The following is a 17798-nucleotide window of genomic DNA, read 5'->3' as shown; positions in this document are numbered from 1 at the left end:
CCTGGAAATGATTCATTATTTTAATGGTTCCTAATGCACATTTATTTCTCCCTATTTTATTATTACAAGAATGGGAAAAAGTAATAAAAATAATGCACCTTCAAACTTAGACAGGAATATATTTTCTTGTAAGGGGTTTAAGTGGGTTTTTGGAAGGAAGGAGTGTCCCAACCGCCCCAAAAATAGCATAAAACTTCTGCAGGTCCAGTTGCTATATCCCATGGAGAGTTAAGCCCAATCAGTTCAGAGGTTACCGAGATATTAAGCTTTAGACTGATAGACGGAAAGACACAGTTCTACTTTGTATTAGGTATAATGATTTCCTATCTAAGTTTTATTAATTTTCCTCCTTTTAAATCAATGTTTATAATGTTGTAATAATATTAAGTAAGTAAATTTCTCTATAAAAACAAGGATTACAACATTAATATGCATATAAAAATGGCACAGTGGAACCGAGAATAAAAACTATCAGCACTCCACTACATTATTACCTGTCCCAAAGAAATGGCACAGTGGATCCAAGAATAGAAACTATCAGCACTATGCTACAAAATTACCTCTACCTAAGAAATGGCTCAGTGGAACCAAAAATGGAAACTATCAGCAACAATTACCAAAAGAAATGGCACAGTGCAGTGGAACCGAGGATATAAATTAGATAACACAAAATTACATGTCTCAAAGAAATGGCACAGTGGAACCGAGAATTGGAATATATCAGTACTATGCTACACAATTACCTGTCCCAAAGAAATGGCACAGTTGAACCAAAATAAAAACTATTAGTACTATGCTACAAAATTACCTGTCTCAAATAAATGGCACAGATGAACTGAGAATATATTTTAGATAACACAAAATTACCTGTCCCAAAAAATGGCACAGTGGAACCAAGAATATAAATTAGATCACTTAAAATTACCCCAAAGAAAGGGCACAGTGGAACTGATAATATAAATTAGACAGCATAAAATTACCTGTCCCAAAAAAATGGTACAATGGAACCAAGAATATAAATTAGATAACACAAAATTACCTGTCTCAAAGAAATAGCACAGTGGAACCAAGAATATAAATTAGATAACACAAAATTACCTGTCCCAAAGAAATGGTACAGTGGAACCAAGAATATAAATTAGAAAACTTAAAACTACCTGTCCCAAAGAAATGGCAAAGTGGAACTGATAAAAGAAATTAGACATCCTAAAATTTCCTGTCCCAAAGAAATGGCACAGTGGAACTGAGAATAGAAATTAGATAACACAAAATTACCTGTCCCAAAAAAATGGCACAGTGGAACCAAGAATATAAATTAGATAACTTAAATCTACCTGTCCCAAAGAAATGGCAAAGTGGAACTGATAATAGAAATTAGACATCCTAGAATTACCTGTCCCAAAGAAATGGCACAGTGGAACCAAGAATATAAATTAGATAACACAAAATTACCTGTCCCAAAGAAATGGCACAGTGGAACCAAGAATAGATTCTAACAGCACCATGCTACAAAATTACTTGTCCCAAAGAAATAGCACAGTGTAACCAAGAATGAAATCTATCAAAACTATGCTTCACAATTACCTGTCTCAAAGAAATGGCACAGTGGAACTGAGAATAGAAATTAGATAACACAAAATTACCTGTCCCAAAGAAATGGCACAGTGGAACTGATAATAGAAATTAGATAACTTATAACTACCTGTCCCAAAGAAATGGCACAGTGGAACTGATAATAGAAATTAGACATCCTAAAATTACCTGTCCCAAAGAAATGTCACAGTGGAACCAAGAATAAAAACAATCAGCACACCGCTACATAGCAACAAGTATCTTCGCACTGAAAACAAGAATAAATATATGAAAAGAGCTTGATTGTCTTTGTTTTTAATTATTAGAAAGCTACTTAACTTTAACAATATTTTCATCTTTGATTTTATGCTAGTCTTTGAAACTCTAAGACACAAAAAAATGGACAATTTAATAATAGATCGCATCATATTATAGACAGCTTTCCAGGAATATTAAACGAAAAAATATAAGAATTAAACCCGTTTTGTTTGCTCCAGGGTGCCGAAATCTCGGGGTAACAAAATTGGCATTAATTACATAATTTTTAACGCTGTCTATAATAAGATGCTATGCATGATTTTCAGGTTGGCTGATTTAAATCCAGTGGATATCAATCAGCTTCGAACCTATGCTGGAAAGTGTTTTTACCTGTTCTATTACACATTTCAGAACAAACAGAACATAGCTCATTTCCTAATTGTAAAAAGTAATTGACATAAGGGTTTTAAATATCAATAGAACTATATAATACATAAATATTTCTTGAGTGGTGGCAGGAGGGATGAGTTGGAAGATATTACCCTATTCTCAAAAAAATAACTTTAATATAGCCATTAAAGGAAGCCTGCAAGAAATACCACGCTTTAACTGCTGAAAGACTGCCATAAGTAGACCCAATACCCCAAATTTGAAGCCTTCAGCTTCTATAACAAAAAAGTTCTAGGCATTTTAAAATGACATTTTATGTACAATGAAAATTTTGAAAGAATTGCAGTGCTAATGTTAGAAATTTTGAAATTAAACTATGTGGCCTAGAAACAAAATTATAAGCTTATTTTTGTCATAAATTTAGGCAACCAGTAACTAATTATATTTTTACAATAAAAATACCCATTTTTATAGTCAAAATCATTAAAAAAAATTAAGTTTAACTTGCATTGTACCGATTGTACTGTAGCCAATCAGAAGGCTGAATCAGCTAAACAACCAATCACAGCTGAGCTTGTCTTAGTTTCCCCCTTTGTATCCGTTTGATTTTTGTTTAAAAATGCAATTTAAATCGAATTTTTTTCATGGATTTTGACTATGAGATGTGATCTAAGTTTCTGACAAAGATAAAGTCATAATTTTGTGTCTAGGCGACGTAATTTAATATTGTTTTTTCTTTTATAAGCATTGTAAATCTTTCAAAATTTTCATTGTACATAAAATGCTATTTTGAAATGCCTAGATCTTTTTTGTTATTGAAGCTAAAGGCTTTAAATTTGGGGTATTGGGTCTACTTGTGGCAGTCTTTCAGCAGTTAAAGCATGGTATTTCTTGCAGGCGTCCTTTAATATTGCAAATTATTACGTTAGAACAGTAAATATATCTCATATTTGTTCCATTATTTTTTTATGTTTTTTTTGTTTGTTCTTATATGTATTAAAATATTGGCTTTCCCCAGACAAAATAGGAAAATAGTCTAAAACGATCTCATAAAATATGTATATGTGGTAATACGGCAGCGGACGGACGGGTAGTTTATAGAGTTGCTACGCAGTGGCTTATCACGTCAAGCCTTCTGCACTAATCCTATTATATCACCATTCACCTCATGACCGCAGATGACCCCGTTGCGCAGCGGTCAGATTGGACTGGCTAAATAGGGGAGGGGCACGGACACTTAGCAACCCCGCGCCCCTCAGGCAACTATACAACCGGGAGATGGTGCCTTCCCTTTTACTACAGCTTACCCCACAGAATGTATACCGCCGCGGGCTACGCCCTTGTCTCCCACACCCCCTTCAAACCTAACCTATTGTTATAATCTATTTTGTATATATACAGCATGACCCCCGAAAAAGTATTTTTAAGCATCTGCAGCCCTTATTTCTCAATGAATTATTAAAAAATGCATATGTCCTTGTTCTCTATAGTATTCCACGTAAGTAGATATAAAAATATTTTTTTTACCTCCATTAACACCGGAGATTTTTAGTGCTAAAGTTTTGAAAAAGTGACTGAGGAAAAAGTAACTTTTAACATGAAACGACTTTTTTAGCAAAATTAAGCTAGAAATCCTTTTATTTTTGTTACTAGCAGAAACTTTATACAAAAATGAAATAAAAAATTTAGTTTTTGAGTAAAAAGCATTTTTTACACATATTTTTTGAGTCTTTTTAGTTTAATGATATTTTGAAAAACTTACTTATTAGGCAAAATTGTTTAAGATTTAAAAACCAAATAAATCTCTATGAATATAGCAGGAAAATTGTTTTTGTTTCACAATCCTAACTTTAATAACAAAAAAGTTATAAAGAAAATAAAAATAAACATAATGATTTTTTAGTCTAAAAAGCTTAATTTACCCCCTATTAAATAATTGAGATGTCAGAAAAGTAGGCGGAGTAACTGTCATAATTAATCCTTCTCTATAAATAAGGGTTAATAAATAACCTAAAATTTGCAAATAATCAATTCATTCAGTAGTATTTTTTGCCATTAAAAATTTATATTTTTTGGTGGAATAAAAAAGAAATATTTAGTTAACTTGTTTTTCTTTGTGTCTCATTATTCAGTTGCCAGAAAAACATAATATAACCGTCCAAAAAATAAGAGAAACAAAAAAAAATTCTTTTTCTCAGTCACTTTTTCAAAACTTTAGCTCTAAAAATCTCCGGTGTTAATGGAGGTAAAAAAAATATTTTTATATCTACTTACGTGGAATACTATGGAAAACAAGGACATATGCATTTTTTAATAATTCATTGAGAAATAAGGGCTGCAGATGCTTAAAAATATTTTTTCGAGGGTCATGCTGTATAGTAACCACCCATTGTAAATGTATTCAGTTAAATATAATTTCTGTATGAGTAAATCCTGCTAGTTTGTTTTGGTAGAATACTTCAAGGCTAGGGGCTCGTTGGATTCGAACTCGCAACCGGTGAGCTGAAACGCTTCGGCTTACCACATCTTGGTGTCAGCGTGTTTCAATCGAGCCCTACAGAAACTAGCCAATTCTACCTTTGATTGGACCCTTTTGCAAGTAAGGGGACAGTCAGCTGCCAACTGAGAAGCCAACTGACCCGCGAGACGGCCTTTTTAGGTCGATTTTCCATCATTTTGAACGCATTATGTAGGCCTCTGGCCTACGGCAAGCAGATTTAGCCTGCTAAAAGCGCCAGTTTACGGCGTTTTTCCGTACCATGTGGGAGCAGCGCTAGGTGCGCAGCCACGGTAATCGGATAATTTAGCTCAGACGGCTACAGAACTGAGTCTAGATTGGCAAGTGTAGCTGGGACAAGCCCCAGGACACCCAGGCCAAACCTACGAGACGGACAGCTAAGTGCTGGTCTCCCTGAGAAGGCAATGTGTGGCTGCGAAGCTTCAGCACACAAGTAAGGCCTACCACTGCGATGGTTAGCAGAATTTGAGCCAAAGGCACGGCAGGACGGGACATTCCCTGCCGTTGCCTCCCAGGATTCGAACCCGAGGCGCTGCAGGAAGGGCCATTCCCTGCCGCCATATTTCGGTATTCGAACCAGCGGCGCTGCAGGACGGGACATTCCCTGCCGCTGCCATCCATCGACCCTTGCAGGACGGACATTCCCTGCTGCCATTGCTTACAGAATCACACCTAGAGCTCCTAGTGATAACTACACATAAGTGTTTATAAATGTCAACCAAGTGATAAAAAGAAATATAAAATTGTTGACCCAGTGATAATTGATAAGCTCTAGTGATTCGAAGCTACAGTATAAGCCACCACCAGCGGTCTACACACACCATGGTAAGCGATACTACCATAGCTGCGGTTCGGCCACGGCCGAAGTTTCTGCCGACCCCAGCCGAGTGGGAGGCCCCCTTGTCTCAAGGGCAGGACCTCCACTTCCCCTGCCACATCAGGGTGAGGTTCCCTACTCCTGACCCTGCCCAGCACGTACAGGTCGATGCCATGGTAGATTCTGGCAACCGTGTACCAGGGTCTGCCATCATTTCTGAACACCTCATGCACACAATGGGCGTGCAGCAGATGTTGGTTCCAGACAACACCCAAATCCTGACTGCTAATGAGGAAGGGCAACCCCTTCAGGTAATTGGAAAATTATATGAATTATATATGGCAGTCTCACACACTCTTATACTCCATCTGTACCACATGACTGTGGTACGGAATCTCTCACACCCTCTGAACCTAGGAGGGTACTTTCTCAAGGAGTTCGGAACTAGGCTCTGTTTCAACATGCAACCCCCCTGGGTGCGTGGGGAGTTTATCCCACTCCGTGGCGTCCCCATAGACCGGGAGACAGCTGAGAGAGAGTTGAGTTACGAGGGGCCTCTGCCAGGCCCACTGCCAGAGCAGCCGAATGTAGTCGAGAAAGGCACGCACTGGGTGGATGCTGCGCTGAACGCCCACAGGGGGACCAACCTGCTAGCCATGGGATTGCCCCCAGTACCCAAGGTGCCTCTGGAGAGCATGCCAACGACGTTTCCCGAGATTTCCAGCCCTCCAGAGCCTATCTTCTCCGCCGACACATTTATCAACGGCCAGTCGTGTCCACCTGGCCCCCTCTACCTGGGGCCCCCAGCAATCCAACCGGCCAAGTCCGAGCCCAGGCCCGTCAAGTCGCGGTCTGATGCACTCGGAGCCACGCCCAGCCCCCAGGAATCAGCCTCTCCCGGCGCCATGCCCGTCAAGCCGTGGCCGGACGCCCTCGGAGCCACGCATGGCTCCGATGCCTCAGCCTCTCCCGGCGACGAGCCCGTCAAGTCGCGGCCGAACGCCCACGGAGCCAAGGCTGGCCCCGGCAACCCGGCCTCTCCTAGCGCCGAGCCCGTCAAATCGTGGCCGAGCGCCCTCGGAGCCACGCATGGCTCCGACACCTCAGCCCCTCCCGGCGCCGAGCCCGTCAAATCGCGGCCGGTGGCTCCCTGAGCTGAAGCTGACCCCGTGCCAGCCACTTACAGGCTAAGTGCTGTCACTCCAACCGATGGCCAACCACCCCAACTCCCTACGGCCAAGAGGGTGGTCTTGCCTGGCCGCGGTGTCATGGCTGTCCCTGTTGAGCTAGTGGGACACCGTACCAAGGATGCCATCCAACTATCTGCCCCAGAACAGAGGTTTGGGGAGTATCTTGTCATCCCAGAAGGCCTGTATGCGCACAGGCCTGGCTCCGCCAGCGTGTTCCGAGTGTTGGTGGTAAATGAGGGGGAGATGCCTCTCCTGCTGAACGCCGGCCTCCCCGTGGCTGGGGAGCTGGTGTGGGCAGCCCTTGAGATGGAGGAGAACGAATTTCTGCGCAAGGACCCCCTGCTCAAGAAGGAGGTCTGGACCCTGTTGTCAGAGTACAGGGATGTCTTCTCAAACTCTACCCCCGGCTGCACTGATGTAGTAGAGTTACAGCTGCGCCTCAAGCCAGGGACCCAGCCGATCCGCCAGAGATTTCGGGATCTGAACCCGCGGCAGGAGGCTGAGCTGGAAAAACAACTGGACACCTGGTTGCAAGAAGGAGTCATAGAGCCTTCGGACTCAGCCTGGAGCAGCCCCCTGGTGCCTATCAAGAAGAAGGACGGGAGCACGGCCAACCTCCAGTCATATCTTGATGACGTCCTGACCTTTCACCAAGACACCTGGGCCCACCTGGCTAGGCTCCGGGAAGTCTTGGAAGCCCACCGCAGGGGAGGAATCCGCCTCAAGCCAGTTAAGACCAAGCTGTTCTGAGCCAAAGTAGACTATCTGGGCCACACCCTCAGCCGTGAGGGGATAGCCATGCAAGAGGATTATATTGACCGCATCCTTGACTGGCCGGCCCCCATCACCCCCAAGGACCTGCTGGCGCTCCTGGGGTTCTTTGGCTACTACCGCTTGTTCATCCCCGAGTATGCCGACCTCACCTATGAGATGAATCGGCAGAAAACGGCCAAGACACTGACCTGGACAGCTGAGATGGAAGCCCAGCTGGTACAGCTCAAGGACAAGTTTCGCCAAGCCCCCATCCGAGCGCCACCCAGGTTTGACTTACCAGCCGTGTTCCAGCTCACCACAGACTTCAGCAGCCGCGCCATCTCTGCCATACTCAGCCAATGCCAGGACGGCAAGGAGAGGCTCATTGCCGCCGTGGGGCGCAAGACAACCGACCCCAAAACTCGCTACCCGTCCTGGAAGGGAGATATGGCCGCCATCATGTATGGAATTCGGAAATTTCACGGCATCTTGTCCTACCGTAGTTTCCAGATCAACACTGATTCCTCAGCCTTGCTACAGATGAAGTCACTGAACACATCCACAGGGATGGTGGCCCGCTGGCAGGAGGAGCTAGCGGCCCTAGATTTCACTGTCTGCCATCGTCCTGGCACCCAGAACACCAATGCTGACGCCCTCAGCCGCCGGGAGGATGATAATATGCCGACAGCCACCGCCGAAGAATTAGCAGAACAGGCTGAATACCTCCACACCCTTTGCCGGCTGGATCCGGCCCGAGTCTTAGAAGCACAGACCCAGGATCCCCTCCTGCTCCGTGTCCGCCAGTGGGTGGCCGACGGAAAGGCCCCAACTAAGGCTGAGCTATGAGGCAAGGACCGGAACGAGCAGCAGTATGCCAGCCGCTTTGCAGCCCTGGGACTCGACGAGCATGGCTGCCTCACCACCACCGACCAGACCCTGACAGGGGAGAGGACAAGATACCTGCTGCCTTCGGTCCTCCAGCAGGACGCGTTTTTCCTGGCCCATGGAGCCCCCATGGCTGGCCACTATTGCCCGCGTTGCCATGCATTTCTGGTGGCCCAACCTGTCCCGTGACGTCCGCCTGATGGTTCAGACTTGCCCTGAGTGTGTACAGAAGGTCACCAAGGAGAGGCTGAAGTTAGGTATACACGTGCCCTCCTGACAGGGGTATCCACAGCAAGTCCTGTTTATTGACCTGGTGGGGCCCCTACCAGAGACGCCAGCCGGGAACCGCTACCTCCTCACCTGTCAGGATGGGTTCAGCCGGTTTGTCAGCCTCTACGCCATCCCCAACAAGCGCACTCTCACGGTGGCTGAAACCCTACTGCACCGCCACCTGGCCACGTTCGGATGTCCCCTGAAGATCCACTCCGACAATGGGATGGAGTTCACTGGCCAGGTATTCAAGGAACAGGCCTCCAAGCTTGAGATTGGCCTGACACATCCACCGCCCTACAACCCGCAGTCCAACCGGGTGGAGAGGTTCCATCGGACGCTCAACACAGGCATGCGGCTGTTCCTGGATAGAGATGACAACAACTGGGAGCCACACTTGCCTGCAATTGCCTTCGCCTACAATACCAAAGCCTGCAGATCCACGGGCGTGACCCCTTTCCTGGCCTACTTTGGGAGAGAGGCCAAGCTTCCGGTGGACTTGGTACTCCGGCTGCCAGACACTGAATATGCCTCAGTCCCAGCCAACGTCCAAGCCCTCCTGCAACGATACCATGCCGTGTACGACGCAATCCAGCAGCGAGAAGAGGGAACCATCTGAAGGAGCGCGGCCGGTTACGAAGGCACGGCCAAGTACGAAGTTGGAGACCTGGTCTGGTATCTGGCCCCCCGCCTGGTGCCAGGGAAGTCAGCCAAGATTACCAAGAGGTGGACTGGCCTTTGGAAGGTAGTGAGACGAGCCACGGACGTCCATTACGTCATCAAACCTGCCTCTCCAACAGCCAAGATCTCGGAAATCACCGGGCATGTCGGCCGACTGCGCAAATACACCGGAGATGTCACTGCCCAGCAGATTCCAACAGACATCCAAGGCGACCTGGACGGCGACGAGGACGCCACTGAGCTGCCAGCCGGAGCTGCGGCGCTGCCAGCTAGTGAACCAGGACAGTTTCCAGTGTACCAGCCGGCAGCCGCCGCCCCACAGCCTAGCGGCCAGGATCGTGACCCGGTAGAAGAGAACCTGCAGCACCAACCCAACGAACCACCGCTGCCGCCGCCAGCCCCAGAACCGCCTAGGGATGCAGTCTGGAACCCTGATGCTGACATGGAGCCCCTGCCTGCCAGCAGCGAGCCTACAGGAGAAGAAGCAGCCACTGAGATGGAAGTGGCGGCCCCAGAGGGTGAAGCTGAAGCGATGTGTCCCCTACAGATTACAGCCGTCCCCATCCGAGTGGGAGCTAAGAGGCCGAGCAACCTGGACAAGGCAGGCGCCCCCATGGAATTCTACGCGCCTTCTTCCATTGTTGTCCCCCCCTTGGGAGCCTCTAGAGTGAGCCTAGGCCTCCGTGTTCAGTTACCAGCCGAGACAGAGCTAGTCCTGCAAACAAGGCCAAACTTCCAAAGACGGGGCCTGGCTGTCGCCAACCCGCAGCTGGAAGCCAACCGGGAGTTGACAATGCTGATATCCAACCACAGTCAGACCGAGCAGTGAGTGTCCCGCGGAGCCTGTATAGCCAGGGCTGTCCTGCACCGAGCTGTGCCCCAGGAAGATGTTGTCGTTCGCAGACAGAGGCTGCCGTATCCCCAGGTTCAAGGCCTGGTGGCTCGGGAGCCCCACAGCCCTTGAAGGGGAGGTTGTGGTAATACGGCAGCGGACGGACGGGTAGTTTACAGAGTTGCTACGCAGTGGCTTATCACGTCAAGCCTTCTGCACTAATCCTATTATATCACCATTCACCTCATGACCGCAGATGACCCCGTTGCGCAGCGGTCAGATTGGACTGGCTAAATAGGGGAGGGGCACGGACACTTAGCAACCCCGCGCCCCTCAGGCAACTACAGCTTACCCCACAGAATGTCTACCGCCGCGGGCTACGCCCTTGTCTCCCACACCCCCTTCAAACCTAACCTATTGTTATAATCTATTTTGTATATATATAGTAACCACCCATTGTAAATGTATTCAGTTAAATATAATTTCTGTATGAGTAAATCCTGCTAGTTTGTTTTGGTAGAATACTTCAAGGCTAGGGGCTCGTTGGATTCAAACTCGCAACCGGTGAGCTGAAACGCTTCGGCTTACCACATATACATGGATGTAGAATATACGTGGATATTACGAAAGAGGAAATTATCGTCAATTATGGTTGCTAACATGGACATCATTTATTGGCCAGTTCGTTCATCCAGTAGGAGGGGAGGGGATAGGGTTAATGTATGGGGGGGATCGTTACTTTAGCTAGCCACAAGTTTCACCTTATGATAATCAGGTGTAAGATCCAAGTAATAATAATCCATTTTTACCTTTATTCAAATTTCTAAACCATTGTTGCTTATCGTCACTATTGGAATAATTAGTTTGGCTACTCTTTATTTGATTTTTTACAGTCCAAATACGTGGATTTTCTAAACTTTGCACATTTTGTGTCTTCCAGTTATTAGGGACAGGTAGCGAAGTCCTAAAAATAATAAAATTGTCAACAATTTAGGTTGCTAACATGGGACTTATATATTTGTCAGTTTTTTCCACCAGAAGGAGGCTAGGTGATGGGGTCAAGGGTGTGGATTGGTGTATTGTTATTTTGGCCCGCTGCGAGTTTCACTTTATGAAAATTTGGTGTAACATCCGAGTAAAAATATATCCATTATAATAATAGTACCTTCTTATTTGATTACTAATTGAACACTTGCAACCAAAGACTGCTCCATTACAAGGACAAACTGAATCCTACACAAATATATATGTGAGTTGTACAGGGAGAGAGGGGACATTGGGCTGTTTATTAAACTAGTTCCCAAAGTTTTATGATATCGTTATCTTATTCGTTGACTTTACAATCATGGTGACTTTTATTGAAATTTGATTAATTGTTTATTAAGTTAAGTGTCCAACTTTTTCAACCACTAATTGTAATCTACAGAAGGGGTAATTTTGTGTAGAGATGGACATCAATTTACTAACAATTGTCTTAACCGCTTTAGATCCCTGCTATTCTGTCATTATACTACAAATGCAGAAGCAAACAAACTGACAGAATTGTAATGTAGTTGGGCTGATAGCAAGTTAAATACCTTTTTATCCGCATCTAGCTTTGTTATCATCATTTTCTTATATGTGACATATTTAAACTATCTAAATTATCACATTGATTACTTCTCACTTTATCATGAACTAGTGGCGGTGCCCGTAGAGGCCTCTATTCACCCAAAACCTTAGATTTAGAAATATTTTTTTTTTTTGGGGGGGGGGGAGGGGGTTGATTATTATTTATGTGTGTTTTTTTTCTGGAAGGGTTAATATCTCTCCTGCAAAATGCAATCTTGAGACACATAAAGAGCTTCACTGTCGAGAACTACCCAATCAGTTGAGATCAGACAAACACACATACGAAAACTCTTTTAATAATATGGAAATGAATAAGGTCATCATTAGAATAGCGGTTATTTTTACTTAAGTAATGCTGTATGGTAATGTCAATTTTAAGAAAAACGCCTAAAATGCTCACAAACAAGAACCCTGTACCTAAAAAAGGGATTATCTTAACATTGTTGGGCTCGTGATTATAAGGGAGATCATTAAGAATAACATTATTAAAATAAATTCAGCATTTTAAGACGAGCATTCTATTCAGGGAATGGATATCTTGCTTTAATCATATCAATATAACATTACATACTAGCGGCTACGCCCCTAGAGGCCTCTAGTGGCACTGTAAATGTTTTTTTTTGTTCAAGTCTCTACGTTTCCTACCAATATGTTTCGTTCAAGTCTCTCAAATATTTTTTTAAAATGTATTCGATTTTTCATGATTTTTCATTAGAGAGTGGTGGTACCCTCCCCCAAAGAAGTTATAAACCTTCCCGAGACATATGAGAAGCTACCCTGTTAAGGAGAGCCCGATCGGTTCAGCGGTTGGCGAGATCCTTCGGTACACACAGACAAACAGACAGACAAACATCCTGTTACTTTATTATAAGGATTTAGGTTTCCTTCTTTAAATATATAGCATATATTTTCAACAATGCTCCCATTTTTGATAGGTTATAAAATATTACTCTAAAACTAACTTCAACAAAAAAAATACAATAAAACCATCACTTCATTTCACTGAAAAGCGTTTGATTTTCATTAAGAGAAAAAGTACATTCAGAAATATGTCCAAGCTTAAACATTATTAAAATACATTCTTTAACTATCACATAGTAAAGATAACTAGAGTCATCAAGGAAGCGCATAAAAAGTGTAATGTGTGACGTCATAAAAATACGTCTATTATCCATCTCTTTTTTAGGGGTTTCCTTTTCCACTTTTCCTCTCATCCCTCCTTTTTAGACGTATTTCTATAACGTCACACATGACACTTTCCAGAGTTTCTTCATTAAGTTAACATTATAGGTATTCACGGTAAAGTGGATCAGCTAGAACTGATATGGTTTTGTTATAGATCTGTAAAAAAGCTTCCGAAAACAACCATCAGAGCTACTCTCATATAAAACAGCTAATTTTCATAGATAAATTAGCAAAACAGTTAGTTACCCCCTTCCCCGGCCCAATTCAAAAATTGAAAACCAAAAACAATATTACTTATATAAACAACTAGCGGTTACGCCCCTAGAAACTCTAGGGGCATTTAAAGTTGAAGGAGGGAAAGGTCGACCCCAGGAGAACAATATCGTTTCAGTGGTTACAGAGATCTATCGCTACAGACAAAAAAAAAGATTACTACTTTACGAGTACAGCATCTATGTATATATTGAAGCTCTGTATTGCCTATAGAAATTATAAGAATTATAAAAATTCTAATATAACGTAATTTAGGAGTTTTTGACCAAAAGTTTTAAATAAAATAGACACTGTAAAGAGCTCCTAGACATTGAATAGTGTAAAAATTAGTTGAAATGTCAGAACACCTATCAGAGACAAAAATGGCCCTGACAAGAAGGCCACTGATAAAATTCAACGATTGGGGAAAAATTTTCGTTAATCTATGTAGCTAACATGGAACTAGTTTATTGGTCAGTTTATAGGTCAACAAATGCACAATCTTTAGCTTAAAGTATTGCTTTTTAAAAACAATATGAATCTATACTCTTTTAAATTATAAAATTAGATAAATTTTACACAAGCTTCTGGGTTTATAGATAAAAAATCAATTTACTAAGGAACGGTGGTGTACCTGCCGCTTTTTCAATCCAGAAGTGGCCAGGGATCTAAAGGGATAAGACAATGGCCGATCGATTGATGTAACTCCCCAATGATGATACACAAAAAATAACCCCTTCTGTAGACTAAAATTAGTGGTTGAAAAGTAAAACGGGTATAAAATGCCATGCTTACATATTTATAGACAAAAGCCCATATAAAACCTGTATAACGGTGGTATAATTGCCGCCTTTTCAATGCATATAGTGACCCATACCTCTAGCCCCCCACCCCCCTTCATTAAATAACTCCCATCCCCCGTTTAATTTCTTGTTTCTCAGAGATGTAGACAAATTATCTTTAAATGAAATGTGTTGGCGAAGTTAAGTGGTGGATCAAGGATCTAAAGGGATAAGACAATGGCCGATAAATCGATGTATATCCCCAATAATTATAAATAAAATTACTCCTTCTGTAGGTCAACCAACCAATAAAAATTCAACAAAGGGCCAAAATGTTATCGAGCCAACGAATAAGAAAACGTTATTATAAAACTTTGAGGACTAGTGTAATAAACAGTCCAATGCCCCCTCCCTCCCTGGGGAAGATAAGTTTGTTATAACCTAAAAAAGTTTTATTTTGTAAATTTTTTTCTGAATTTTATACTAGAAAAAATGTTCTGTCGCTGAGGTTTGGTTTTAGAAATGTGCCAAAGTGGCCCAAATAGATTAATTAGCCTATATATAAGATAAGCACCAAAAAGGTTGGGGTACATTTTACCATAAACATTTCTACAACACAAAAACTTTTTTTTATATTTTTTCTTAAAAAAAGAGAACTAAGTTAAATTATATGGAAAATTTCGAGTTCAGTTTTAAGCTATGTTATGGAAGAATATCAGACAAAAACCTTACTACTTTATAGTATGGAACACTATACTAGCAGCGGCTTCGCCCCTAGAGGCATCCAGGGACCCTTGAGTTTGGGGGGAGTCAAACCCCCTCTTTCAATTACAGTTTTTAAAGAAAATTTTTTAAAAAATAATGAAAGGGGTTTATTATTTTCTAGGGGTGATTTCTCCTAGAGGGGTTGTGGTACTCTCCCCCAAAATAGTTATAAACCTTACCAGGTCCTATGAGAAGCTAAAATGTAAAGGAGAACCATATCGGTTCAGTGGTTAGTGAGATCCCTTAGTACACACAGACACATGTATGTAGAATGTATTTAGATCCTGTTACTTTATTAAAAGGATACATAACACAGATACTCTACAATCAGTGTCGGTCTGTACGTCCATTCGTCTGTATAAAACAATTCAGAATATAATTATTTGGTACTAGTGGCTACGCCCCTAGAGGCCTTTAGGGGCACTTGGGATGGGGAGAGGTCATTGAATTCTACAACAATATTTTTTATTTTAGATTTAAAAAGAATTAATTTCATTAAGTTCATTCTATTTTTTCTTGTGTTGGGGGTCTTTTTTACATAACACAGATACTCTACAATCAGTGTCGGTCTGTACGTCCATTCGTCTGTATGAAACAATTCAGAATATAATTATTTAGTACTAGTGGCTACGCCCCTAGAGGCCTTTAGGAGCACTTGAGATGGGGAGAGGTCATTGAATTCAACAACAATATTTTTTTATCTAAAAAGAATTAATTTCATTAAGTTAATTCTATTTTTTCTTGTGTTGGGGGGTCTTTTTTAAGGGGCGATTTCTCTTTGGAGGGTGGAGGTAACGTCCCCAAAAATAGTTGTAAACCTTCCTAGGACCTATGAGAAGCTACAAAGTAAAAAAAGAAGCATATCAGTTAAGCAGATACACAGATAGATACCCTTTCACTTTATTACAATGATAGCAAAAAATATGATTTTGTCGACAATTATATTAAACAACCCAATACATGACAACCCCTCAACCCCCCCCCCCCCTCCCAGCCCCTATTAATCCTTAAAGTTTTATAATAACTTTTTCTTATTTGTTGTCTTACCAACTGTGGGGAATTGTATTTGTATTTTGATTGGTTGGTTTATTAAGTGTCCAAATGTTTCAACCACTAAATGTAATCTACAGAAAGATTTTATGGTATAATATCCCTGAGTAAGTACATCAATTTATCGGCCATTGACTTACTATTTTAGATCCCTAACCAATACATTTCTTAGTTGTAGCGTAGTTGTTAATTATTTGGATGCAATTATATATCACTGCGAATTTTAAAAGAAAAAAAGTTGACCCTTAAAATTCCACCTTGAAGTGATACTTTTCTAATAGTTTATAGTCCACTAAGTCGTAAGCAGTAAAAATTAAAATCCATTAAGTCCCTTCTAACGAGATATTGGCAACTTTTTGCACACATTTTCGCAAACGGCAATTATTTCCTTTATTTGGAGTTTTGGTTAATAACATTTTCATAAAAGTTTTCAGTAATAATCATTTAAGATCCATTGTTGAGAAGAAATGACTGAAAAAGTGTGTTTCCATGCAAAATAAGCTTAAAATCTAATGATTTTAAAAATTAGCGATTTAATAGTAAAAAAAAAATATTTTTAACTTTTTGATAGCCTGAATATGTTTAATTTAGTTTTTTTATATAATCTATTCTTTAAAAAGACAGGCATATTCTTTCAGATTTGAAAAAAATTAAAAAAATTAAAAATCGAAATTAATCAAAATTAATCTATAGCCTTTAAAAAATACTTTTGATATTTTTAACCTATATAATCAATAAAATCAATGGAAAATAAAATATTTTTATAAAACAAACTTTTGGAAAAGGTTTAAGATAACTTCATAAAAGTAGCATTTAAGTAGAATATTTTTCTTGTCTTTTAAAAAAATGTAAATTAAACATAGTTAACGACTATTTAATTAGCAAGAATGGTAATAAAATATTTTAATAACTGCTTAAACCTTTTTGTGGCCATGTTATTTACTTAAACAGAAAATCTATTTTGTCAGAATTATAAAAATAATGAAGTATTTTCAAAAAAGCTTGCAAAATAAACGTAATTTTATCAAACTTCCTCACAGTTTATAGAGGGTATTGTTGTAAAATGTTAATTATCAAAATAAAATCTTCAATTTACAACGTTTAAAACACCTAAAAGTAAATTCTAAGCAAAATTAGATTTATTTCCTAGATTTAGAGTAGCTGCGCTACTTAAAAAAACATCTAGTATTAAAACCAATCAGCTGATCAAATTGCTATAGACATTATTTGTTGGGTTGTTATTAACTGAAACATTTATTTTCTTTTTAATTCTAAAACGATGCTTGCCATGCTAAAAACGCTACGCCCCCGGCAATCATTATGGGCACTAGAATTTAATCCCCTCTATTTTTCAATTTAAGTTTTACAAAAAAAAAAAGGACCACATCTGTTCAGCGGATAACGAGTTCCTTTGCTAGAGACAAATATACATACATCCCATTATTTCCATATAAGGACTAGCGGCTACGTACCCTTAAATCCTCTAGGGATAGGGAGGGGGGGGGGGGGGGGTGGAGAATCGCAACTACACTTAAGATCATAGTTTTTCAAAAATTTTAGAGGGTTATTTTTTGTTAGGAGCAATTTTTATATTGTGGAGGTACCCTTTCCCAAAATAGTTATAAACATGGCCAGGACATATGTATATAAAGCTTTAATGTAAAGAAAAACCAGATCCTTTGAGACAAATCGATAAATAGACATCATGTTACTGTTATATAAGGATAAAAATCAAAGACACCCAAGCTTTTTTGGGATTCAAATTAAAAAAAGTTATGCGACAGGTTTGTGGGTAAAATGATGCACGGAGTATCAAAATGCAGTTTCACACTAACTTGAAACTTATATTGTGGGATCAGAACAAAAATTTTAGTATTATTTTTTTATGAACATTCTTCTTATTAATATTTTTGACAAACTGAATTTGTGATATATTTTTATTCATGAAAGTACCCCCTTGCAAAAATTTCAGAACAAACTAACATGC

The 17798-nt window shown here is 41.0% G+C and overlaps 1 protein-coding gene and 1 long non-coding RNA gene across 2 annotated transcripts in view; both read right to left on the bottom strand.

Moving 5' to 3' along the window:
• The window catches only part of LOC145326660 (fringe glycosyltransferase-like), a 32874-nt gene extending 26412 nt beyond the window's left edge, over positions 1-6462 (bottom strand). Inside the window, exon 1 of the mRNA XM_080170026.1 lies at positions 6350-6462. Coding sequence (XP_080026152.1) covers positions 6350-6462 — 113 coding nt within the window. The remainder of the gene's footprint in view (positions 1-6349) is intronic.
• Positions 6463-11077: 4615 nt separating this feature from the next.
• LOC145327180 (uncharacterized) lies at positions 11078-11806 on the bottom strand. Its single transcript, XR_013882102.1, has 3 exons — positions 11744-11806; positions 11332-11399; positions 11078-11130 (listed from the first exon to the last, which is right to left on the bottom strand). It is a non-coding gene; the product is annotated as an uncharacterized LOC145327180 (long non-coding RNA).
• Between the last annotated feature and the right edge of the window lie 5992 nt (positions 11807-17798).

Source organism: Acartia tonsa, chromosome 8 (assembly GCF_053477335.1).
Source record: "Acartia tonsa isolate MP-2025a chromosome 8, ASM5347733v1, whole genome shotgun sequence".
In the NCBI taxonomy this organism is placed as follows: domain Eukaryota; kingdom Metazoa; phylum Arthropoda; class Copepoda; order Calanoida; family Acartiidae; genus Acartia; species Acartia tonsa.
This window is presented reverse-complemented; position numbering and strand designations above follow the sequence as displayed.